Source organism: Lontra canadensis, unplaced genomic scaffold (genome assembly GCF_010015895.1).
Source record: "Lontra canadensis isolate GAN:19392208 unplaced genomic scaffold, GSC_riverotter_1.0 scaffold10, whole genome shotgun sequence".
Taxonomy (NCBI): domain Eukaryota; kingdom Metazoa; phylum Chordata; class Mammalia; order Carnivora; family Mustelidae; genus Lontra; species Lontra canadensis.
The window spans coordinates 6,613,810-6,640,250 of record NW_022631004.1 but is presented as its reverse complement, the minus strand read 5'-3'; the positions used below and the strand labels follow the sequence as shown (position 1 = coordinate 6,640,250).

Sequence of the window (26,441 nt, the reverse complement as noted above, 5' to 3'; positions counted from 1 at the left end):
TAAAATTGTAGCTTTGTATCAAAGCTGCTAAAACTCCTCTGAAAAATAGCATTGAGAAAATTAAATGGACATAAATATGCATAAATAATTCAATATGTTTTAAAGCCAGTGAGGGTATATAATCTGTTAAAGAATGGGGATAAGATCTGTCTACATTTTAAATAAAGCTTTGCACAGAATGTTTTCTACAATTCCACAAGTTTACTTAAACAAATAGTAATGTTTGCTAAATGTATACTATGGGAAAATTTCAATATAAATCTCTTATAATCATTACTCAGACAGATAGAACTCATCTTGTGTATGAGATATACCCCTGAAATATGCATGTAAACAGATATCTGAAAATTGAATCACACTGTAAACATTATGGAAGATTTTATTGCCAAAAGGAATAAGATATTTTTATAAAGTAAATAATTACTACCACTTTATACATGGAAAGCACAATTTTCAAAAATTGAACATGCTTATTTCACTTAAAATAATATAGTTAATTCCAAACTCACTTATATCCATCAATATTTAATGAAAACAATTAGTACTAGATTCCATTTTCTTGAACTTGAATGACTTTTATAGCATTTGAACTACCACTGCTTTATAAGTTATAAGATATGTGGTTGAGTGTTAGAGCTTCCCACTTCTTCCCAACCCTGCTAATTACACTACTATTCATTATTCAACTATGTGTCCTTTAGTTCTTGTTGAAAGCATTCTTTATATTCTTTCCTCAGCCCAAAGTACTAATCTCTCAAAAAATCTCACAAAATATAAAAATATACTACAATTAAAGGCACCAAATCATCAAAATTTTATTTTTTACGCCTTTATATAGTGGATATGGACATATATGGAAAGACTAATGAAAGCAACTCCTTTAGTTTTGAGGCCCTCTACCACTTTTACAAATCTAACAAAATAAAAAGAGCAAAATCACTACTGGTTATCTAGTGAGGCATAAAAATGGCCTTATTTATCATATACAGAATATAAATTGCAAAGGCATTAGTTAAAACAGTATTTTACCCACCCAACAAAAGTATTTGGCAAGTTCTATAGAAATAGCTATAACATACAAATAAAATTCAATTTTAATAAAGGATTCTATTTATCTGGCAAATAATCCATTATGGCATTTTGCTGGTATTACTTTAATGAACTGTCATAACAAAAGAAACCATATAGTTTAAAAAAATAAATAAATAAACAACTGCTTTGGATGCTTTCCTCTGGTCATATAAGATTTTTTCAGTGAGATAGAGAACCAAGACAAGAGGCAGAGAATAGGGATGCCTGGGTTGCTCAGTTGGTTAAGCGTCTGCCTTCAGCTCAGGTCGTGATCCTGGGGTCCTGGGATTGAGTCCCGCATCCGGCTCCCTGCTCAGCAGGGAGCCTGCTGCTCCCCCTGCTTGTGCCCCCTCCCCTGACAAATAAATAAATAAAATCTTAAAAAAAAAAAAAAGAGGCAGAAAATAGAGGCAGTTGGCAAAGAACAGTGGTAGGAGGAGGCAACAGGATTACGGGAGCTCTTGGTCAGGTACAATGATGGCAGAAAACAAATACAGCCTCAGCGGAAATATCCAAATAGCCTCCCGCTTATCATCATTGGTAACTGTTCTACCGTGACAGAAACATGCACCCTGTCCACAATCCATCTTACTACCCACCGGATCTTGAAGTGTCCACCAAAAAATTTTCTAAACAACAACAACAAAATCTTAAGCTATGTGCTTAAATAGAAGTCTAAACAGAAGAAAGTCTAAAAAATTTTTAAAAAGGTAATTCTTCTAGAACTCTAGAACTCTAGGAAGGATATTTATTTAAATATATTTTGTGAAGCGAATTTTACATTTTAGTAAATTAAAGGAGTAAAAATAAGATTTTTACTTTTATGTACATAAAATTCAAATAATGGAAAGAGAGTAGGATATAATAGCCTGAGAATTGAAGAGCTGGCAAGTTTTTATTATTGACCTACTGCATGACTCACTATACAGGTCAACCTAATACAGAGTCCAATTATTCGATTAGAGAGTTTTACAGATTCCAGTGAATACTACAGGGTCTTAGAACAAATATGATACCTAGATCTAAGTAAGACTTTCCTTTTTCTAAAAAAAAACAACATAAAACCCCCACAAAAACCAGATGTAGCTGCTCTTGGTTATACTCAGTCATGTGTTTATGGTCAGCTGAGGGCTGGGTTAAGATGGCTGCTGATGGTACAATCTAGCCATCCTCCACATGCAGGTTGAACTGGCCATGTTAGGGGCACGTTCTCAAGTTGATCACCGAGAAGCATTAGAAACAGATGGTTTGAGAACTGGGCCAGAAATCATAAGGGTTAAGACTGGAGCACTCTGTCAGAGGTATGGAAGTTATCAAAGACTACTGAGATTATATCAAAATGACTTTACAGAAGTAAAGAAGCTCCCTGTGGTAAAAAACAGGAACAACTGAGTGAACATCAGTAAAAATAATCACTGCAATGGATTGAAATGTCAAATACATTTAAGTCTGTGAGTTCATTAAGATGTTTTTTTTTTAGAAAGTTAGGTCCCATTGGAAGATGTTAGGAACCAGTCACTGTTATGAAAATGAAATAAAGAGAGAAAAAAAAAAACTTTTATTCTGCTTTTCCAATGCAATGTACCACTGAATAACCTAGTAGTAGATTAAGAGAAGCATCTTGTTACAGAATGAGTCTCAATAATAAATGAAATTAAAGTGAGAGATGGTAAATATCATGATTTTGCAATGATTACATAACCAGTGAATCCAGGCATTAAATATAAATGGCAACTAACATCACAAAAGAGAAGTAAAGAAGGTATTACATGCCTTCTATGAGAAGAATGCGAAAACTTCCTATGACGCAGTATTGCCACAAATATCCAATCTGAATTCTATCCATCTCTGGAACAAACTACCAGTTTATAAGAAATACAGAAAGTGGAGAAACCTGTTAGACTATTCCACGGGATACAATAAACAAAATCCATACTGTGAGAAAAGATATAAGACAAACTATGTTTCTTCAACTAATCAATTGGAAAGAAAGAAAAGATGGAAGAGAAACCTACAGGAGAGACTTAAGACTTAATCAGTATCAACTGAATGCACTGTGTGGTCCTTATTTGGATCCTGATACGAATAAACACACTAAAAAGAATTATGGAAAGTTGTAATTCAATTGGAATGTCATACTTACTAGGCTTTTGATGATATTAAGAAATTATTGCTAATATTTTAGGTTTGCTAATGGCATTATGGTTATGCTTTAAAAAGAAACCTTAAAAAGAAGTACATATTGAAATATTTATGAATAGAATGATATGATATCTAGGATTTGCTTCAAAGTAATATGAGAAAGTAGAAAGAAAATGAATATAAAAATAAAATAAGAGTAACTATGAGTTGATAATTACTGAAGCAGGGTTACTAGTTGATGTAAATTTATTACGCTAGTTTGTCTACTTTTGTATATGCTTGAAATTCTCTATGATAAAAAACTAAAAAGAAATATGCCCTTATTCTATATTACAAAATGGTGATACAGGATATTCTATTTATTGATAATCTAGGACAGAAAAAGAGAGTTCTTGAAGAACCTAAGATATGGGAAAATAGTTAAAAAACAGTGTGATAAACGTATATGCATATAGAAATATAAAATGTAGTCATTCCTTATTGATATGTGGTAATAAGGAGTATTTTTTGCTTATTTATATTTACATTTAAACAACTGAATACAGTTAATATTTTATAACTTGGGGAAAATGTCCTATATATTTTATCATTTAACACATTTAGTGAATGGCAGGCCCCGTGCTAGGCATGAGAAAAACAATGGTGAACAAGAACTCCCTCATATGGAGTTCAGTAGGGGAGACAAAAAGAACCAAAACAGGTAGAAGGGTATATAATATGCAGGATATTTTAGGTGCTGTGAAAGAAACAGAGAACAGAATATCACGGAATGAAAATAGTAATGGTCTCCATGAGGAGGTGACCTACAGGACTAGAGTCAGCCACTAAGTAGGAGATGAACATTAAAGGCAGAGAAAGCAAAACTCTGAATTGGAAAGAATAATTCTGCATTCAGAATAACGAAGTTAAAAAAGGTTTAATCACTGGATTTCTATAATTCAAAATTATATTTAAAGAAAATTCATTTTGAGGTAGTGAGGGATGGATTAGACAAGGGCAAGAGGTGGCAAAGAGATCAGGTAGGACACCTGTAGTAGTGTACAGGTACTTGTCTTTTAATACAAGTGCTGGTGAGAAGTATCCATGATACTAACACCATTTGAAGAAGTTAATATTTTAGAATAATGTCTTCCTAAATGTATACAGAAAAAAGAATACAACTGTAAATACTTTTCACTGTTACCAACTTTATCATGCATTTTTCAAAAATTTTCAATTTAGGGGCACCGGGGTGGCTCAGGGATTAAGCCTCTGCCTTTGGCTCAGGACATGATCTTAGGGTCCTGGGATCAAGCCCCACATCGGGCTCTCTGCTCAGCCGGGTGCCTGATTCCTCCTCTCTCTCTGCCTGCCTCTCTGACTATTTGTGATCTCTCTCTGTCAAATAAATAAAATTAAAAAATTTTTTTTTTCAATTTAAATTCTAAGTTCAATTTTGAGAAAGTGAAAATACATATAAAAGATAAATGTATTAAAGTTACAGTAAAAAGATTTTTAGAAAGTAATGTGAAAAACAAAAATAATCAAATTCATTGTGATGTGCAAGGCAACTGTATTTCAGATGATTCCTGAAAAATTACCTTGGACAAATCTCTGAAGTTGCTTGGCAAGGTAAGATCCAGTTCTTCTGATTCATAATTAGTGATGACCCAGGGAAACACTGGATACTGATTTAAGTCATTGTAACTCCGTCCTAAGAGAGGAAAAAAAAGTCACTCCATTTAGAATAATAAAATGAAATGATAAATAGGAATATCATTAGCTAAAAATAATAACAACTTAACTTTTTAAGTGCCGGACATTGTTCTCATGGTAAATAGACTTTTATTAATTGAGTTAAACTTTATATATAGTTATTGAATGCCTATTGACCATCTTTTGGGAAATGTAATAGTATCATAAGAATCTTTAATAATAGTATAATAGTGTAAAACAAATCTTAAATAATGTGAGACTCAACCCCACCTTCTTTTGAGTAGTTTAATAACTACTCAAAACAAATCACTGGTTCTACTCTCTAAGAAGAATATTTGGAGGATACATTTAAAAAATACTTTAAGCACAAGACGAGCTATTTGAGAGTAGACTATTTCATAAACGTTGCTCCCTAATTATTACTGTGCATTTACTCTGTGTTAATTGAATTATCTCTCATGCTAAATATGTCCATTAAGCTTATGGTGTAAGTTTTCTGTTTCTCACTACTACTTAAAAATCGTTTCAGTCACTATTTATATAATCTTCATTGAGTTTGATATAAATTCAAACTTTCTTCATTCCTATCCCTCAGCTGGCTGTGAACTGAACATCTCAACTGATAAAATTTAGACTTTTCAATGTGAACCCTTAACTTCTAGTTTTCCATAATAGTCCCTCTCTTCTCCTCTTCTCTAACAGTGCCTTTATTCTTCATGAACTATAATTCCTTCACCAGAGCTCTTGAGCCTGTCTCACTCATAACTTGCATTGTTACTTCTCCTCTCTGTCCCTTTCGTGGTTTCTCACCTTTGTCTTAATCCATTCTCTTTTTACTATTACACAAGAAAACTATAATACACATCTAATGTTCTCATTTATCTCCAACCATTCAGTATTTGCAATCAACCTTTTCTGTTTGCTTTTAAGCTAAATGTGGCCTGTACTCCTTTTTAATTCTCCCATACCATATTTGGTACAGGCAACCAACACCTTTCTCTTTCTTTCCCCTTGCATCTCAAGACATTTGCTATACCTCAGTTTTCCTCCTCTTAGGTCTAAAAACTCTGGGATAACTCATCCTCTTTTCGAACATTCACCAGACGTTGTCTCACTGCTTTCTGTATTATCTGGTTGGTAACCTCAACTCATTCTTGGTAATTTCTAATTTATGCAGATGAAATCCAATGTCTTCTCTCCAAATTCCAAATACCTTCTTTGAACTATACTTCTAAAAATTCTTTTTGATAACTTGGTTGTCTATCTACATAGTAAAATCATCATCTTTCTCTAGACCATTTTTTCTGACTTCCTTTCTGTAATGGCACCACCATTTCCCCAATGATTCAGGCCAGAAACCTGGAAACCTTTTCTGACACTTCTCTTTTACCCCCTACATTTAGTCAGCCCGATGTCAAATGGTTTCTACCTTATAAATCTTACATCATTTAATCTATAAATTCCCACTGTCACACCTCTAATGCAAGCTCTCATTATTTTTTATATATAATTACTTCCTAACTGTGCTCTCTACCTCGTTTCACTCCACTCTAGTTTATCCTTCATTCTGCCTCCAAGTTAACTTTCTATATAATACTAATATTACTTATTTGATCAAAAACTTTCAGAAGTTGCCCTATAAATGGACTGCTAACTCCTCAAACTGAGAGAAAAACTTTCACAATATGTCTCCCTGCTACCTTTTTAGTTTTCTTTCTCATTATACCTTTATGAATATATACTTTATGTGTGTACATTCATATACATATGTATAAACTATACCATTAATCGTTCTTTAGCTATATCACATTTTCCCACCTTTGTATGTTTCCTTATGCCTTTAGCTTTACATGGCATGACTTCTAATCTCTCAAATACCACCTCTACTAAAGTAATATCCATCCTTATATGAACATGAAATCCTTCCTGATTTTTTTCCTTACTCCCATCAACTGGATGAATATAATTTCCCTCTCTCTCTGAACTTTTAATTACAATAGTACTTTGTATTTCTTTTATTGAATCTATAGTCCTTGCTCTAGAATCGTGTAAATGCTAAAATTTGTACTTAAAATAATTTCTCTGAGAGCAAGCAACATGCCTTATCCTCTCTGTACCTCCTTTGTGCCTCAAATATAAACTGTGTCAGTTTGCTGAATTGAAATCTCAAATGTCCTACAAATACATTCTCTGTTTTCTTCATTCTAATTATCACAAACAAAAAGTAATGACACATTTCTATTCTTTACTCTCTCTTTTTAAATTTAGCTTTTATTTATTTAGATTCAATTAGTCAACAGATGGTATATCCGTAGTTTTTGGTGTAGTTTTCAATGATTCATTAGTTACATGTAACACCCAGCGCTCATGACATCACGCGCCCTCCTTAATGCCCATCGCTCAGTTACCCCATCTCCCTTTCCAGAACCCTCAGTTCTTTATTCTCTTTCAAAGAGAACAGCTTCCATGGGTGATGTTCAGTAATACTTCTTGATTACAGACCTTACAGAGGACCATTTACTCAAGATTTTCACATATGGATCATAATGTAAATATTCCTTTACTTAATATTTAACCAAGTTTACTTTTTTCTATGTTACATTTTTGTTTCATCATGTAACACACTTCTGATTAAGTTATTAACAGGTTAAGATTTTATATATGGTTTTTCATTTCCACTATCCCATAATGGATCCGTTCTTACTATGTTAAATAGTTGTAAATTTTCGTTTTAGATTTTTAGAAAAAGTGTGCATACCCATTTTTAATTTTCTCAAGCAGTCAGCTGTTCATATGTAAAACTGTAAACACTACTATCAAAATTACTCTTCATGAGGTATTCATGTAGTAATAATGAAACTAAAAGTAAGCTATTTACACTAGTACTCATAGTAATCTAATAATATCACAATTAATAAAAAAAATTATCATTTGCAGTAAGTCAACATATAAGTTCAGATTACCTGCTATCGTGTTGAGAAACATCAAATACTCAAAATTTGAAATCTCTCTATGCTGCCATCGCTGAGTCATATTAGAAGCTTTAAAGAGTTGACGTGGACTAGCTAATGAGATACGCCTGCAAAAAACAGAATTTTATATAGAATCAATTTAATTATAACATAATAATAAGTTATGAATATCTGCGCTTATTCTGTATATTTGACATAAAAAATGATATCTGTATATTCTGAAAAGTTCTATCCATGTTTTACTAATGAATACAAGAAATGTTTCAATGTACAATTAATGATTACATGATTTAGACTAACCACAGGTCCATGATACATATTCTATTCATTCAAGTAAGCTGTCATTACAATGCCATTATAATATCTAGTTTCCATAAATGTTCATTAGTAATAGTATGATTAATAACTTACTGATTTACTTATATAAAAGGATTATAGTAACTGAGAAAGACATAAAATTGTATTGACATCTTTTTCTGTGTGGGGGTTTCTTTTTGTGTGTATTCACATCTTTATCAATTTTAATAGTTCTCTTAGAGACAACACATTTTACATTTTAAATTTAAATATTATGTTTATATACCCTCTATAAGACTTTGGAAAAGGAAGTTTTTAAATTCTTCATGTGTCTATTCATGGGATGGGACAAAGGTAAAAGAAACTATTATTTTTTTATACAGCTTAATAATAGATGACCAAGTTTTCAGTGTTTTTTTTAATGCAATGTAAATAACAAAAGATGTAACTGACTAATACTAAGTAAGAGTGGTAAATAGGTGGCAGGATTAATTATTACCTTCAGAACCTAGGATCTCAGAGAAATATGCTGTGACAGTTCTTCCTACCACCAAGGACAAGGTAACTACATTTTTTGTTTAATTTTCAAGGGTACAATTTACATACTATAAAATTTACCCACATAAGTATACTACTCAATGATTTATTAATAAATTTCTAGAGTTCTGTGATTATTACCACAATGTACTTCAGACCATTTCATCACCATAAAAACTTGCCTTGAGCCTATTTACAGTTAATCCCCACTCCTATCCCCAGCTCTAGGTAACTATTAATCTGCTTTCTGTCTCTATAAACTTGCCTTTTCTGGACATTTCAGATAAATGGAATCACACATCATGAAGTCTTCTGTACCAGGTTTCTTCAGTAATCATAATGCTTTTGAGATTCATCAATGTGGCATGTTATTAGTAATTCATTTTTTGATTGCTGAATAGTATTCCAGTGCATGAATATAAAATATATCACATTTTAAAAATCCATCTTAAAACTCTTTTAAGAGTTTTACATATATTCTGAATACAAGACCCTTATCAGAAACACTATGTACAAATATTTTTCTCACTCTAGGACTTCTCTTTTCAAATACTTAGTGGTGTCCTTTAAAGTACCAAAGTTTTAAATTTTTATTAAATCCGATTTCTCAATTTTTTTCTCTTATGGATTATGCTATTGGTGTCACATCTCAGAACTCTTTGCCTACTCCAGGGTCATGAAGGTTTTTCTTCCACATTTTGAAATTTTTTTTTTTAGTTTTAGCTCTTAAATACATGTCTATGATGCACTTTGAGCTAATTTTTTATGAATACAGTGTGTTGAGTGCTGAAGTCCAATTTCTTGCAATGAAATTTTCTTGACTATCTAAATGTCTCAGCACTATTGTTCAAGGATTATATTTTCCTCATTGAGTTGTGTTAGCACATTTCTTGAAAGCAAATGGATTTTATTTCTGAATTCTCAATTTTGTCCCATTGATTTATAGGTCTATTCATTTACAAATATCAGACCATCTTGATTACTAGGCTTTAATAATTAGTTTTGAAATCAGGTAGTTGGAGTCCTCTAACTTAGTTCTTCTTTTCAACATTGTTTCAGCAATCTTCCAGATACACTGCATTTTAGCTCTTCAATATCTCCAAGATACACTGCATTTTAGCTCTTCAATATCTCCAAGAAAGTCTGCTAGACTTTGAGAGGGACTGCACTGACTTTATAGATCTGGGAAGAACTAACATTTTAATCATACTAAATCTCTGATCCATGAGTATGGAATGCCTCCATTTATTTGATGGCTGTCTTTAATTTCTATCAGCCATATTTGATAGTTTTCAATATACAAATCTTACACTTCTGTTATCCAGGAATGAAGACCTTTCCCCCACCCTTTCTAATCTGGATGCCTTTAATTTCTCCCTCCTTCTTTTCCTTTCTTACTGCACAAGCTGAAATCTCCAATATACTATTGATAGAAATGGTGAGGATGGGGATATTTTAGCCTTCCTGATCTTAGGTGAAAGCACTCAGTCTTTCAACACTTTTCCCCAATTATTATAGCTTTCTTTTGAGCTCCAACTGCCTACTCAACATTTCAGTATGGACATCACTCAGGGCTTTCAATCTCAACAGATCTAAAACTAAATTTCTCATATTTTGCACCTCATCTTCACAACCTTGACCCCAAACTTGGGGGGACAGATATACAACTATTCCTTCTCCAGTGTTCCCAATCTCAGTAGATGCTATTCAGCAGCTTAAACTAAAACTTGGCAAGACACACTGGACACCTCCCTCTCTTATCATCCTCCATTATCTAACTAGTCTTGAAGTAACATAAATTGTATGCTCTCAAAATTTCTAAACAAGGATGTCTCTCTTTAACTGCGCTATCAGCATCACATATCACCTGGATTTCCACAATAAACTCTTATCTCTGAACTGACACTCTTCTTCCCAGAATCACTAAGTTCCAATGATATCTGCCTTCCAACATTCCTTAAAAATACTGGAACCTCACCTTATTTCAGGACTCTTACATATGATATTTCTGCTTTCAAAAGTAAGCTGATTCTATTCTTTCAAATTAAAATTTAAAAGTCACATAGGAGGACATTTCTGACCACATAATCCAAAGCATCTCATCTCTACTCCACTAATCACCATTATAACACCTTTATTATATTCCTCCCATCACTTACACATTATTTTGTCTGCATATCTGTTAAAACATGCATGGATAAGATGGTATCTATCTTGCACACTGCTGGATTATAAACACTCTGTTAGTGTTTGAGATCTATTTAAATAGCTGGTTTAATGAATTAACCTACATCTAGCTTTCATTAATTGTGGGAAATCATTACAAAGATTTCCCAGGTATGATAACACATATTAGTTGATGAATAAAACTTAAAAAAATAGAGATAATTAATAGAAAAAAGACTTTCTTATTAAGATAAAGAACTTTACTATATAATTCTGAGCTGTTTCATTCTGAACCTGAAATTGCTCATTAAATTATAAAACTGATCATAATCCTCACTGGCATTATAAAGCAACTACTGCTTATTATCTAGAAGGGCCACTTTAGGTGCCCCTTTTACATAAGAGTTGTACCCTGTGATAGTTTTAAAATATGTCCATAAATTCTTTGACGCTTTCTCTCTTTTTTTTTTTTTTTTGAGATACTTCCTCTTTAAGAAGTGAAATTTTTTCCCTCCCTTGGAGCCTGAGCTATATTTAATGACTACATTATAACAAATATAATGTAGCAGAATTGACGACCTACTCTACCTATCACAGGTAGGTCATAAAAAGACACTGGGGCTTCTGCCTCATTCTCTTTTGAATCACTTACTCTGGGAAAGTCAGCTTCCATGTCATGCAGACATTCAAGCAGCCTATGAAGAGAAGACTTGATAGGAAACTTTTATTTCTTCTTTCCTAATCAAGATGATCAGTATTTTCCCTTCCTGGTAATGCTTTTCTGTGGATTTTGAATTCAGATAATGCTGCCCTCATAGAATAACTTTAAACATTTGTCTTTCTTTTCTATTTTCTGTAATAATTTGCCTAGAAATGGTATATTTCTTCATTTAATATTTTATAGAATTTGCCAATGAAACCATTTGAGCTAGGAATTATCTCTGTCAGAAGACTTTTAACTACAAATTCAATTTCCCCTGTAGAGGTATTAAGGTTATCTACTGGATGGAAATTTGTCCATTTCATCTAACTTGTCTAAGGAACACAAATTTGTTCATAATATATCCTTATTTTCCTTTAAATATCTGTAAGACCTGTTGTGATGTCCCCTCTTTCATTCTTGATACTGGCAATTTGTGTCTTCTTTTTCTTCATAAGTCTTGTATATATATTTATTACATTTATTAATCTTTTCAGGGAAACAGATTTTCATTGCATTGATTTTTATTTATTGTTTTTGCTCACATTTTTATTAATGTTCTGCCTTTATTATTTTCTTCTTTCAACCTATTCTGGTTGACATTTGTTCCTCTTTTTCTAGTTTTTTTCAAATAGAAGTTCAGTTGACTCAAAATAATGCATTAATAATCATTTAATATGAAATAAAAAACAGAAGGAAGTTTAAAATAAGTAAGAAAATTAAGAAAAAATACTAATACAGATTATTTTCCAAAATTTTCTCATATAAAACAGTACCTGGTTTGAGGTAAACCAAAACTGGTTCCAATACCAACACGAGGTAGATAATTAACCACTTTCTTTACTGTTGCAGGGTCTGGGAAGTTGAACATTACAGCAACTATGAAAAATCATTTTTAAAAGTTAGAACACAACATACCTTCCTTCTTGGAAAACTGACTTCTTGGTCTAATAAAATATCTACTCTTATTTCAGGTATACAATTCCTGCCATATTACTTTTATTATAGTGCATACCAAGTTTTAGTATTAATATGCCAGAGGTAATAATCATTTTATTTATAAATACCTTAGCCATAGATAGTTCCTTCTCCAAACGCTGTCAGAAATTCTAAAAACTGTTGTTGCATTAATGTGACATAAAGCTGAGATTAGCTACATTTTGAATTTACAAAATTGAATTTTAGCAAGTTAAACATATATATCTTGAGTTTCTATAAATATTTAAAGTTTTAACTTTACATATCTAACAGTCTAACACCAAAAATACTATAGCTATAAGTACTAAATTGTCACATATTTATTTCCAATGATGAAGTTTAAAAATTATTCTCTTTACAATTTTTATGTTTATAATTTGTATGTTCACATAATCCAGAACAATGTGTGACCTAAAGGAAAACTTTTCCTCTATAGTTAATAATCAAATTTAAATGTTTTCTCATCATCTCTACATCAATAATAACACAATTTGAGACTATCGAGAAACACAACCAATACACAATACATATTTAGTACATAAATGTTAATTTATTAATCATCTATAAATTTTGATCTTCTTAAGAAATACAAAAATAAATTCAAAATCATGGGAGAGAATTTAGAAGGTATTAATTTGGACAGTCTTAAAATTTTAATTCTATTATAATTTTAGCATCATAACCACTATGTACTCATATAGAAAATGATCCCTTTTCTCTACCCAGCTTAAAAAAAATTCTTCAGAAAAAATTTATTACTCTGGTATAGTTTTAAATACTGGCATTACCAGCATGTTTCAGGTAAATAAGCACATGATCATTCACTAAGGTGTCATATATATATATCCAACATACCTTTTTAATAAGCTATCCCTATATATCCATTATTACATTGAAAATAGGGGGAAAAAAACTACAACAGAAAAACTATCATGTTATGGCAAATAACGAAGGTCATGAAGGAAAGGCGAAAGAAAAACACACAAAACCAAGGGTGCATAAGAAATTTTAAAGGAGTAAAATATGAATGAGGATGAGCAAGTAATAAATACTGTAAGACTGTAACAAAACCCCTTTGGGACAGTGACAATGCAGGCTGAACTAAAGAATGAAACATTTACTTGATTATTTGCCTGGAAGAATAATGTTAACATTGGGAAAAAGAGGTATGTATAGGGGAGAAGACCAAATAGGAAGGGAAGAAACATCTCCATCTAAAGAAATCTGTATTCTTTTTTTTTTTTTAAAGATTTTATTTATTTATTTGACAGACAGAGACCACAAGTATGCAGAGAGGCAGGCAGAGAGAGAGAGGAGGAAGCAGGCTCCCTGCTGAGCAGAGAGCCCAATGTGGGGCTCGATCCCAGGACCCTGAGATCAGGACCTGAGCCGAAGACAGAGGCTTAACCCACTGAGCCACCCAGGTGCCCCAGAAATCTATATTCTAAAAAGACACTTCACTCCATAAAGAGAAAATAATGTGTGTATGGAATATATCTTACTTTGTGTAGATTTTTTTTAAATGACAATGTGTAGATTATAGAAAGAGAAAATAAAACTTCAATCTACTTATGTATAAGGAGTATGTACAATAAGTCGCTAGGTTTTATATATTCTCCCTGGTATGCCTCCACTCATATCCACCAATGCTTTTACTTCAAGTTCACCTTGTCTCTCCTATTTGTCTTAATGAATTTCACCAACTTCCATTTTAAACCCACAAATCGAATTTTAGTTCTTTCAAGAATGATGTAATACAAAGCAACCAGGACACTTGAGTACCATTTTCTGATGGTCCCTTTATAAATGGCAATAGATTAGACTAAAGATTGAATAAGTGTATCAATTATTTGATTACCCTCTCCCCTCTCCAAATGCACCCACCTTCCAGAAGGAGTTTAAGCATCAGAGCAATATTGAGAACATCAAAATTCCCCAACTGATTAAATAGTTAGTTATTCGCCATATTTAGAAAACCTTTCACTAATCTGTGATATGGCCAGAAAACTAAAACTACTACAAATAATTCTAAAAATGACCAAATGGGGGAAAAAAAACCATGAAAATGCATGTGGTTCAAAAAATGAGGTCAGTATGGCAGAGAGTAGACTACAAATTACTATCTAAATGGAAACAATACGGTATGTTTAAAAATAAAATCTGAAAGAGGTGGAGGTTAGCTTTATAACAATATACTTCCGAAACATATTACCTCTGTTTGCCATAAAGATCTCCAAAGCTGTATTTTGCAAAAGGTAACGACGAGAAAAGATTGATCGTATCTCTGTGAATAGCCATTTTCCATGCAGCCCTTCTGTATATGCCAAGATCTAGTGAGGAAAAAAATAAGCCCAAGTAAGTAACAACAGTTTAATTTTTTCTTTTTGTTTTTCCCCCTGAATAAAACAGAAAATACCCTATTAAGAAAAATAATTTCTAAAAACTGCAAAAAGTTATGGAAACAATTTGGAGGGAGACTAAGAAAACAGACTGCAATTTACATAAAGGAAACAATGAAAAAGCAGAGCAAAATTATAAAACATCTATTTATAAATATATTTGGGGCATTTAAAAGCACTGATGTGGGGGTGCCTGGATGGCTCAGTGGGTTAAAGCCTCTGCCTTTGGCTCAGGTCATGATCCCAGGGTCCTGGGATTGAGCCCTGCATTGGGCTCTCTGCTCAGTGGGGAACCTGCTTCCTCCTCTCTTTCTGCCTGCCTCTCTGCCTACTTGTGATCTCTGTCTGTCAAATAAATAAATTTAAAAATAATCTTAAAAAAAATAAATAAAAGCACTGATGTAATCTGTTGCTTTTCAGGAAATACAAATTTCACTATTTAGTGATCGGGTTTTGAATCCTGTTATGGAAAGTAAAGTTTTAGATAAAAAGAAGGAAAACTTCAGAAGAATGCCCTATGTGATTATAGATCACATATACAATTCAGTTTCATATAATACAAATTTAATGTACTCAGAAATATATTTTTTATGTTATGTGAGGTTTTCATCAGGTTTTGTTTAAGTACAGTTGAAACACAATGTTACCCTAGTTTCAGGTGTATAACTTAGTGATTTGACAAGTTTACACATTATGCTATGTTCACCGTAAATGTAGCTACCATCTGTCCTGTTATATTGCTATTACAGTATTATTGACTGCATTCCTAATGCTGTGCCTTTTATTCCTCTGACTCATTCATTTCGTAACTGGAAGCCTGTACCTCCCACTCCCCTTCACCCATTTTGCCCACCCCCACCCCTTCCCTCTGGCAACCCTCAGTTTGTTCTCTGTATTTAGAGGTCTGACTCTGCTTTTTGCTTAATATTTGTTTGTTTTGTTTCCTTTTTTTAGTTTCTATTGCAGAAGTACCTTTTATATGCTTTAAAATATATATTTAGAGCAAATCCCAAGAGTTCTCATTGCAAGGAGAACTTTCCCCTTTTTCTTTTTTTAAAAAAAATTGTATCTATATGAGAAGATGAATAAACATATTGTGGTAATCATTTCACAATATATGTACAAGAAACCATGCTGTATTCTTTAACTAATACAGTGATGTATGTCTGTTTTTTAATAAAACAAAAAATTATATATCTTCAGGTTCATAACTTCAAAAAAAAATCACATTTTAAGGTCACTGTTAAGCCAACAGTCACTCATTCAGGAAGCACAAAGACTGACTGTATAAGAGGTTAAGTATCATTTTGTCAGCTAGGCTAAACACAAACCTGCAAATGAACTCAACATAATCTCTCTATGGAGTAGGTGGTTGTCAGAGTAACTTGTTACAATTCTTGTCATCCCATGTGACAGACGCAGTAGCTTAGAATGCTTTGCCAACTCAAAGTAATCCTGTCTTTAGTCCTAAGCCACTTCGTTGCTTTGTTATTCAAGTTTTGTTTTTTAAAAAGTTCATTTCAAAAGCTTAATTATGAAAGTGTTAAAGGAAAACCAGATGTGGCATTTCTTACATCAGTACTTCACCTAATATTAATTTAATAAAATTTACTATCAAAACCTAATGAAAATCCCTGAAAGCAAATCATTAAGATATCTCTCTCAAAAGTAACCACCATTAAAAAATTCAAATAGAATGACATGTGATTATGATATTGAAAGGTAGGGACAAAGATGGGATAAGCAAGGAGAGGAAAAAATAATAAGAAGAATTTATCCCACAAGAACTTTCTTTTTCTATATTCATTTCCATATTCTAGATTTTAAATACAAACAAATCTAAATTCCTCAATGTAAAAATGCAATTTCATTGGTAAAAAAAAAAAAAACTACCTTATTTAATTCACTAAGTATGTATTTAGATTTTTCTACGAATTCTATTTTTGGCACAAAGGATCTAAAAACAAAAGAATAACTCCAAGTCTCAGTGTTTTTTGAAAAACAAAACAAAAGTTCTAAGGACCAAACAAACTTTTAGTTTTAAAACTGGTGATACAGACATCTATTTTCATTCAGCCAATACCTGCATAAATAAGATCAGGAGAAATGAACAGGAAAAGAAAGAACAAAACTGAAAGTCTTACTCTCAAGTTTTTTGAAAGCAGAGGCTACATGTACTTCTTTCTCTCACCATGACCAGTAGGCCCAAGCCTCCAGAGCCTACAGTGCCTCCTACTTGGTCTCTCTCTTATCTCACCATAGCAGAGTCTACTATGACCAGAGGATCCAAAGAAAAAAAGATTTTAATAGAATTTTTAAATATAAATCAGATCACATCATTCATGCATTTAATGACCATCCAGTGGCATCCCACTACATGCATAAGAAACACTGATGCTCTTTATAATTATTTATAAAGCCTTATATCTGAGACTCGCTGATGAGCCCAATTCATTCCTTTTTGGGGCCTTCATAAGATATTTTCTTGTCTGACTCTAATGTTCTCCCAAATCCTCACATAATTAGCTGATTCTCACATTAGATTTTTGCTCCGATGCCACCTCCTCAAAGAAGTCACTGGATCTAAACCCCACTTCTTCCATAACCACCTCAAACTCATCAGATTTCCTTCACAACACTTATCATTACTTGAAATTATTATCAGCTTGCTTGTCCATTGTCTCTACTCAGCACTAAAATATTAGAGTCTTAGTTCTACCAGAATGAGGACTTTTAGTATACTTTATTTCCATTGTCTAGAACAATGTCTGACAAAAAGTAGATGTTTTTGAATGATTACATGAGTCAGTGAATAGCAACCGAAGCTCAATATATGGCCCAAATTCATTTTGTTTGGACCGTATGACATTTTAACAAAGTACTGAGATTTCTGGTTTCTCAGAAAAACTAGGGCATCTGTCATACCTAGATCTATCTGCCACATGGTAACAACTGACATACGCACATCATTTTGGCACAGTCTCTACTCATTCATTCATTTACTACTAACTGTCCAGTTCCTGTTGGCATTTGAATTTGCCACCCTAGACTTACCAAGTAGGAGACAATCTAGTATATGGTCTGTAACACTTAGACTCCAACCTAGTATCCAATTATTAGTAAGGAGAATGAGAGCCAGACCTATTAAATAGTTAATACAAAGTCCCTTGGGAAGTTAGTGGCAGAGTCCAGCCTACTTCCATATTCTCCAATACAAAAATACAAAGGTTACAATATACATTCCACATTGTCACATTTGTAAGGGGCTTAAATATTTGTTAAACTATAACTCAACTTAACACAATCTTAATCAACTACATTTGTCTTCCTGTCCTTGGGTTATAGGTGAAAGAAGGAAATTAAAGAATAAAAATAACAAAGACTCCTCTAAGGTCTATGATATGCTAAGAATATCACACACTAACCTGAAAATTCTACCTTTTATATCTATAAAGCTATATAATAAAACCTGTTGCTCATAATGGTGGGTTCAGTCATTATAAGATCATGGCCATGCAACTAAACATTTAATTATATTCAAAGATACTTTAATTATTAATAAAAATAAGCATACTAAAACATTATTATAAGATTTTTAATGTACTGAAGGTTTTCTAATAAAAAATTCAATTTATATCCCATACCTTTAAGCAGTATAGTTATTAAAAAACTGACTTAAAAGTGGGATGCTTCCTTAAAATGTTTTATTACCAAATCATATTCACAACTGCAGAAAATGGCATAAACCCCATGTACCCATTACTCAACCATATAAAATCCTCACATTTTCCCATCTTATTGCATATCTTTAAAAAATAAAGCATTTTAGAGGTACTGACATTCCCATATATAACTTTTCCTAATCTCATTTTCCTTCTTTGTGAGAGCAAATCACTATTCTTGTTTTAAGCTTCATCATTTCCATGTCAGTTTTTACACTATTAGTACATATACATCCATAAATAATATCCACCATTGTTTTGTATGTTTTCAAACCTGATATAAATCAGGTATCATACTGAAGGTATGACAGTAGTGTGCTTTCAAATTAAATATCATTTGGTCTAGTTTGTTAAAAGTTAGAGAAAAAGAAGAAGGAGGAGAGAAGACAAAATTATATAAAATTGCCATAAGTATCGAAAATTAATATCACACACAAAAAACTAGCCTGACTTAAGAAGAATTAACAAATGAAATTCTATACTTACGGTCAAGATAGCTGGGTTAAAATGAAAACGAAAAATCTTTTAAGTAATAGAAGTAGTAGCTGAAATTGATATAATAACATTTCTTTAAGGTATTCATTAGGAAAAGGTGTCAGTACTGAAATGCAGCTGAGGCCTAGCTAAGCAAGAGGTTTATTTCTTATTGGAATAGTATATTCCTGGTCTGAGGCTTCACTTCAAAGTCTCTAGAGTTCAATTAAAACTGGATTAGGTAGAAGCAGACCCTTCTTTGGGACTTTCTGTTCGCTGAAACTCTACATACACTGACAGCACCCTAGACAGAGGTCTAGCCCTCCAATGAATCAGTTGCTATGGAAACCGTATCATTACCATTGCTCTGCAGTTATGACCCCAAGTCTAGAATAGCTTGAAAGCTTAAGCCCACAGACTCTTTGAATGTTTATCACCTTGTTTTAATAAGGTTAGTATTAATAGTAAAAGTAAATTCAACTTTATATTTTTATAATTTGTTTAACGAGGATATTTAATTAAAATGTTGAGGTAAGAGAGGAAAGAAATCAGCACTTAATTTTAAATATACACACATACACCATTTCTTTACATTAAAAATATCAAACATAACTTTAAAATTTTTACCTAAAAATTGAGGCTTCTGAAAGGGATATATTATTTTTCCCAAATAATACACACAATAATTTCTTCTATCTTTCAAATAATGTACTGTGAATACATATAAAAACTTCTTCACCCTGTTGCATTTATTGGCTTAAAGGAAATCATTTTTTCCACTTTCCTTTTAATCATTTATTTTGAAAAGCTTATGAATTTATTCAAATAAAACTTTCTTCTGTTTGCTCATCCTCTGAGAGAAAAAGAAATGTATTTATTGCCCAATTGCATAATTTTATTGAATATCAAGCTTTAAAAGAATTTTTAAGTAGTCTCTAAAAACAAAGTCATATTTGCTTCATTTTAGTGAAGAAAAAAAGTTTTGTTTTCAAAAACTATACAAACTACCCTCAGTAAATTTAAAATGTTTTTTAAAAATTTTAAAGGGAAAAATATTAAAAAGTGATAAAATCTTTTACTTCAAAAATAAGAAATAGGTGTTTGTATATAAAAATCAGAAAAAGGCTTTTTAAAATACTGTTCTTTCTTAATGTTTAAGACTAGCATTGCAGGGGCGCCTGGGTGGCTCAGTGGGTTAAGCCGCTGCCTTCGGCTCGGGTCATGATCTCGGAGTCCTGGGATCGAGCCCCGCATCGGGCTCTCTGCTAAGCGGGGAGCCTGCTTCCTCCTCTCTCTCTGCCTGCCTCTCTGCCTGCTTGTGATCTCTCTGTCAAATAAATAAATAAAATCTTTAAAAAAAAAAAAAAAAGACTAGCATTGCAAACACTAGTCCCACATATTTGTCAATTTTTGGAGGGTTTACTCTGAGACAATTCCATATTGATTTCTGAAGAATCTGATAATAAAAGTAAAATCAGATAATATATGTCACCAAGTATACTTACAATTTTGTAACAAAACTTTTTATAAAATATATAGAATATATTTAACATCATGAAAAATGTTTCAAACTTAATATACAAAATATAAGCCAACCATTCTTTCAATTAAGCAATGACACCACTGGAAGGAAAGTCAAGAAAATATTCATATTCCACTTTCATGAAAAGCAATTATAAATTAGTCACAAAGATTATACATTAATTTGAGAAAACAGTAAATATCTGAAATATATCTAAAATGAAAACACACTGAAAAACATTCTAATAGCAACTCATCACTAGATAAATTTACAAATTTTATTTATAACAACTGCAATGCTAACAAACTAGTAGAAAGTAATTTTAATCAAGTATTTTAAGGCTTACCATGATGTTATTAACATAGTTTTTGGATTTTGCTGCATACAATTTTCCCTGAAATTTGTTATCAAAGCATGGCACTTACGAATTTATTCATAAACTCAGAATTTATTCTAATAATACTGTATTCTAGTTGGCTTATGGATTTACTTCATTACCTACCACAGAACTTTTAAGTTTTCAAAGATAAATTCTTAAGTAAAACTTAGAGGTCTTTTTGAATTTAAAAATGATATATAGTTGGTTGATTAAAACTTTACGATAGTAATTTTGTTATTAAATATTATCCATGAATACGCAGAATGTCTCCAAACTTTGAAAAGAACAGAACAATGATAACAAAAGTAAGAAAATTATGAATATGAAAGGAAATTACCTATTAAATTAATTATGAGTTATTTAATTTTTTTCCTTCTATATAGTAAATTTCCTCCTGCTTACTAGGTACTATGATGTAGTGCAGTATTCTCCTTAGCATTTTCATGGGTGACAAATTCAATTAAACATATTCATTACTCTAATGTTCTACTTGGCAGTTTAGTCAGTATGAAAAATTAAAAATATATAAATAAAATGCTACGTGACCTCTGTATTGATTGGGCTAAAATGGTTTTAGCCTGGGTGTGGATGATGGGGCAGCTGGGAGGGGCAAGAGGGGAGCACACAAACACATACACTCTTATGTTTTCTCTTCCAATTACTGAGGGAGATGATAAAACCACAGCAAATGATGTATCAGCTCATTTTATCTTATCGCTTTGGGGCTAGGTGACAATGAAGTTCATATTTCACTGGCTCCCATTGAAGATTGTGAAAATTACTTGCCCTCATGACCTGAAATTTCACTAGAAGACAGAAATTTCTCTTCTGCAAAGTAATGCAATTTTTCAGATGTCAACCTTTAGCCCAGCTTTAAAAATTAATTTCATTTATATTAACCAATGATATTGATATTTTCACAGCACACTCTTTGATACATGAAGCACTGACTGGCAAATTGATGTTGCTTTAGATGGGTAAAACTATTTTATTTTAAGCTGCTATGGCAGACAGATTTATGGCAAACTGAAATTCCCATTTCATAATTTAATATTTGTGCTGGAGTATTGCACCTTTAAGCCCCTGGCCTGTAAATAATTCAGACGATTTAGTTGGTTCTGTTTTATTTTCAATATTCTTCAGCTTCAAAATAATTTGCATTCTAAATGATGTATCATAAAAGCGATCTCTTACTTAACATTTAATATATATCTTAATGAGTCAAAAGCAAATGTGGTAATGCAGAAGTATAAAAAGAAGGTATTTATATATCATCAACTAAATTTTAATTTAGTTTTTAATTTAAATACATCTGCATCTGATTATTTTTAAAAGAAGAATCCAAATTACACCACAAAAGAATATTAAGGAACATGAATGTACCTTACTTTATTTTTCACAGCACCGTGTGAGGTAAAGGTATTACATTTTCAGAAAAAGAATAAACTTAAATAATTACCTGAATTAAAGAATAGAGATATTTGGGTTCGGAGATACCTACCTTTTAAATACAAACATAATAAAAACAAAACCACAATGTCAATTTTATCATGAAGAAGGTGTTAAAGTGTTCCATCTGATTTTATTATGAGATAGAGAAATTACCTTGCACTATATACAAAAAAGAAAAACTTCAATATTTTAGATTAGTAAAAGAGTTACTAATAGTCTGGAATCTTAGCAAGTTTATTACCTTTCCCCAGTAGAGTTTTGTCTAATTCAAATGATTCCTTGAAAAGACAATCATTACCACCAATACCTTTTCTTTTTTTTTTAAGATTTTATTACTTATTTGAAAGCGAGGGCGCATGTGAGCAAGTGCAGATTCCCCACTGAATAGATAGCCCAATGCGGGGCTTGATCCCAGGACTCAGAGATCATGACCAGAGCCCAAGGCAAACAATCAACTGACTGAGCCACCCAGGCGCCCCATGACCAATACCTTTTCATTTTATTAATAAGGTAAGTTAAACATAAGTATGCATAAATTTATGCATTAATCTATACTCTCAAAATCAGAAAAAGGCAAAAAAGATATTTCCCTCATTCAGCTATTTTCTCTCTAAAATTATTCTCAACACCTCTCTGGCCAACTTTCCACCCTCAAAATCACTTTTGCATTTTTTATGCTAACAATATGCAAATTGTTTTTTACTCAAACATGCTTATATTTAATTTTTCCTTACATCAATGATATGGGGAAAATGGTAATATAAATTATAATTAATGATTTTTCCATTTTGATTGGAAAAATACCTAGTAACATCTCAAAAACTTGTAAGAATAACATGCTATTGTTACTGAACTCAAGCTATGAAGTATTTTTTCCTATTATTCCACATAGGGACTCTCTAAAGTCAGGAGCTTTCTGTGCCTTAATAAAAAGTTTAATTTCAATCAGCACTAATAAAAAAGTACTTAACTTTAAATATATTGGAATGTTGTATAATAAATACTTTTAAGACAACCAAAAGACACAAACTATTTTTCTTCTCAGTGCCAATTCTTACTTTATGAACTCAAACTCAATTTCAAATTGGTATCAAAAGCTCTCCCTAGATTTGTGCATTAAACCTCCAAGTTAGAAGTACCATCAGCCAGCCTGTAGCTAGACTACTTTTTGTAGCAGGTACAATGTGATTTAGCCATTAAAAGTTTCTCTGGTGAGTAAGCTATTTAAATTAATTAAAGGGAAAACCTTTGCTTTTCTTCAAGAAACTTGCTTTTGTTCTTCAAAGAGCAAAGAACAGAGATAAAATGCAAAATGGAAAAGAAAATGTTACAAAGAACTTCATGCCAACAGCCTCAGACTCCCAGGACACTTTTTTTCCTAATTAGAGGAAGATACTTTTCTACATTATTATACATATATTTTTATTTTATTTTATTTTATCTTATTTTTGCTTTCTTCCTGAACTAATCACTCAGTTTGTTTAGCTGGAGTCAGTTATAAACGAGTAGTACAGGTCTCTATATATTCCACAATAGAGCATACACTAAATATCGTGCTTGTATTTAACTTCGGATGTAGTCTTTCAAAAAGCAATTTTCTTGAAGAACCTATTGTATTACACAGAACTTTATAAAAACAATTTAAATGAGATTTGGTTAAACTGATTCCACTGTATAACTCCATAACATTGCATAACCTCTCCAGACTGGAGTTCTTGACAGTTCTTTGAGGTTAGGCCACGGGTCTTAGTCATCTTTCTGTTCTATTCGTAACACCTACCACAGTGCAAGAAGACAGTGACTGGTGAATACAGGGCCAGCCCAACCTTGCAAACTATATACACAAGATTCTAGGACACATGACCACAAATATTGGAAACCAGAAAAGGGTAGAAAAATGAGATGCAAAAATATAACACAGCATTTTTAAAAAATCAAATTCAAGGGTCAGAGTACTTTAACTTCCAACCAAGATAAAGTAAGAGACCGGATTTACCCTTATACACAAACAATATTTAAAACAGATGGATGGAAAAAAATTATTTTCAAGACTGTAAACATCAAGAATTAAAGACAACGATCCCTGAGAGACAAGAAAAAAAGTGGTGACACAAACTATTACCCCAGCTCACTGCCTCAAGAAATCTGCATGCTCCAGGGCAGCAGGAGTATGCCCGGTGGAACACTGAGGTCTCCTGAAGTACAGACAACAGAGTGGAGAACAGTGAGAACAAGGCCGCTAGGTTCATAGGGCACAGCAGAAGAATGGAGAGTGATGGAAAGTAAGTGAGCTTCTGTGTGATCCATAGTCTTTTAGCTGAGTACTCATCAACCCATGTGTTTAAAAAAAAAAAAAAAAACCTGAAGCCAGTAAAAGAATTATCCCTCCAAATTACAAGGAACAATACCCAGAGCTCAAATGCCAAGGCAAAAAAACAAAAAACAAACAAACAAACCAACCAAAAAAACACAACTCATAATTCATGGAGCACTGGGTAAAGTACTTAGAAGGGTTTTGCCTCACTAGGGGGAAATAATTAGCCTGAAACTAAATGTTGCTCTGGTCCTACCTAACAAACTTGTTTTGTTTTCAAGATGTTTATTTATTTATTTGAGAGAGAGAGAGAGAGAGAACGCACATGGGCACACGCACAAGCAGGGGAATGGAGCAGAAAGAGAGGGAGAGGGAATCTGAGGCAGAATCCATGCTGAGCACAGAGCTTGATCTCCAGAACCTGAGATCAAGAACTGAGCCAAAACCAAGAGCTGGATGCTTAACCCACTGAGCCACCCAGGCACCCCCTACCTAACAAACTTAAAAAGCAGAATCCCTATGGATCAAACTATTTCTAAGTAACTTAACTGTATCACAAAACAATGCATTAAAATATTTACAGACTAGAACACAACAGGGTAAAATTTACCACAGCTGGTATTTAATTCAAAATTACCAGAACTACAAAAAAATCAGGAAAATACGACTCATAATGAAGAAAGAAATTAAACAGAACTGACCCAGAAATGACCCAGATGACTTCTGTAGAAAAGGACATCAAATTAGACAAAATAGATTTTAGAACAAAAAATATTACTAGGGATAGATAACAGATCTATCAGCTCATTTCACTGATATGGTATGAAATGATCTGATAACAGAACATTTCACTGAGAGGCCATAACCATTCCAATTGTTTAGGAACTGAGTAACAGTGATTTAAAATACATGAAGCAAAAACTAAGAACTAAAATGAGAAAAATATAAACCCACAATTATAAACAGATCTCAACATTCCTCCTCAACAACTGATAAACAAGGAGGTAGAAAACCAAAAGACGTGAAAAAGATTGACTATGACCTAAGACATTTATAAAACATTCCATTCAAACACAACAAAATATAAATTTACACAAACAGCATATTTTGGGTCAAAAGACCAAGCTGCAATAAATTTAGCAGATTCATATCATATAAAGTATATTCTCTGATAACAATGGAATTAAATTAGAAATCAATAACATATATATCTGAAGGATTCCCAAGATTTGAGAGACTGTACTTCTGAATAATTCATGGGTCTAAGAAGTAACAAAAAAGAAATTAAAAACCATTTTGAACTGAATACAAATGAAAACACAGTATGTAAATAATTGTGAACTGTAGCTAAAGCAGTGTTTAGAGGGAAACCTTTAGCACAAAACACATATACTAATGGTTAAAAAAAAAAAACAACTAGTTCTCACATAAGTGATTCAGCTTCCTTTTAAAAAAACTATAAAAATAGCAAATTAAATGCAAAGTAAGCAAAAGATGTACAAAATCAAAGTGAAAAACCAATGAAGTAGCAAACATAAAAATAAAAGAAAAAACCCAATGAAACAAAAAACTTCTTCTTTGAAAAGAACAATACATTTTATAAACCTCTGACCCGACTAAT

At 32.3% G+C, this 26,441-nt stretch overlaps 1 protein-coding gene across 3 annotated transcripts in view; it reads right to left on the bottom strand.

Annotated features, from left to right (window-relative positions):
- The window catches only part of LRBA (LPS responsive beige-like anchor protein), a 729,797-nt gene that overhangs the window by 192,409 nt on the left and 510,947 nt on the right, over positions 1-26,441 (bottom strand). For all 3 annotated transcript variants that reach the window (XM_032855538.1, XM_032855540.1, XM_032855539.1), the window contains exons 41-44: positions 14,771-14,888; positions 12,357-12,459; positions 7,872-7,987; positions 4,794-4,906 (exon numbers count right to left, since the gene is read on the bottom strand). In XM_032855538.1, the coding sequence (XP_032711429.1) occupies positions 4,794-4,906; positions 7,872-7,987; positions 12,357-12,459; positions 14,771-14,888 (450 nt within the window). The remainder of the gene's footprint in view (positions 1-4,793; positions 4,907-7,871; positions 7,988-12,356; positions 12,460-14,770; positions 14,889-26,441) is intronic.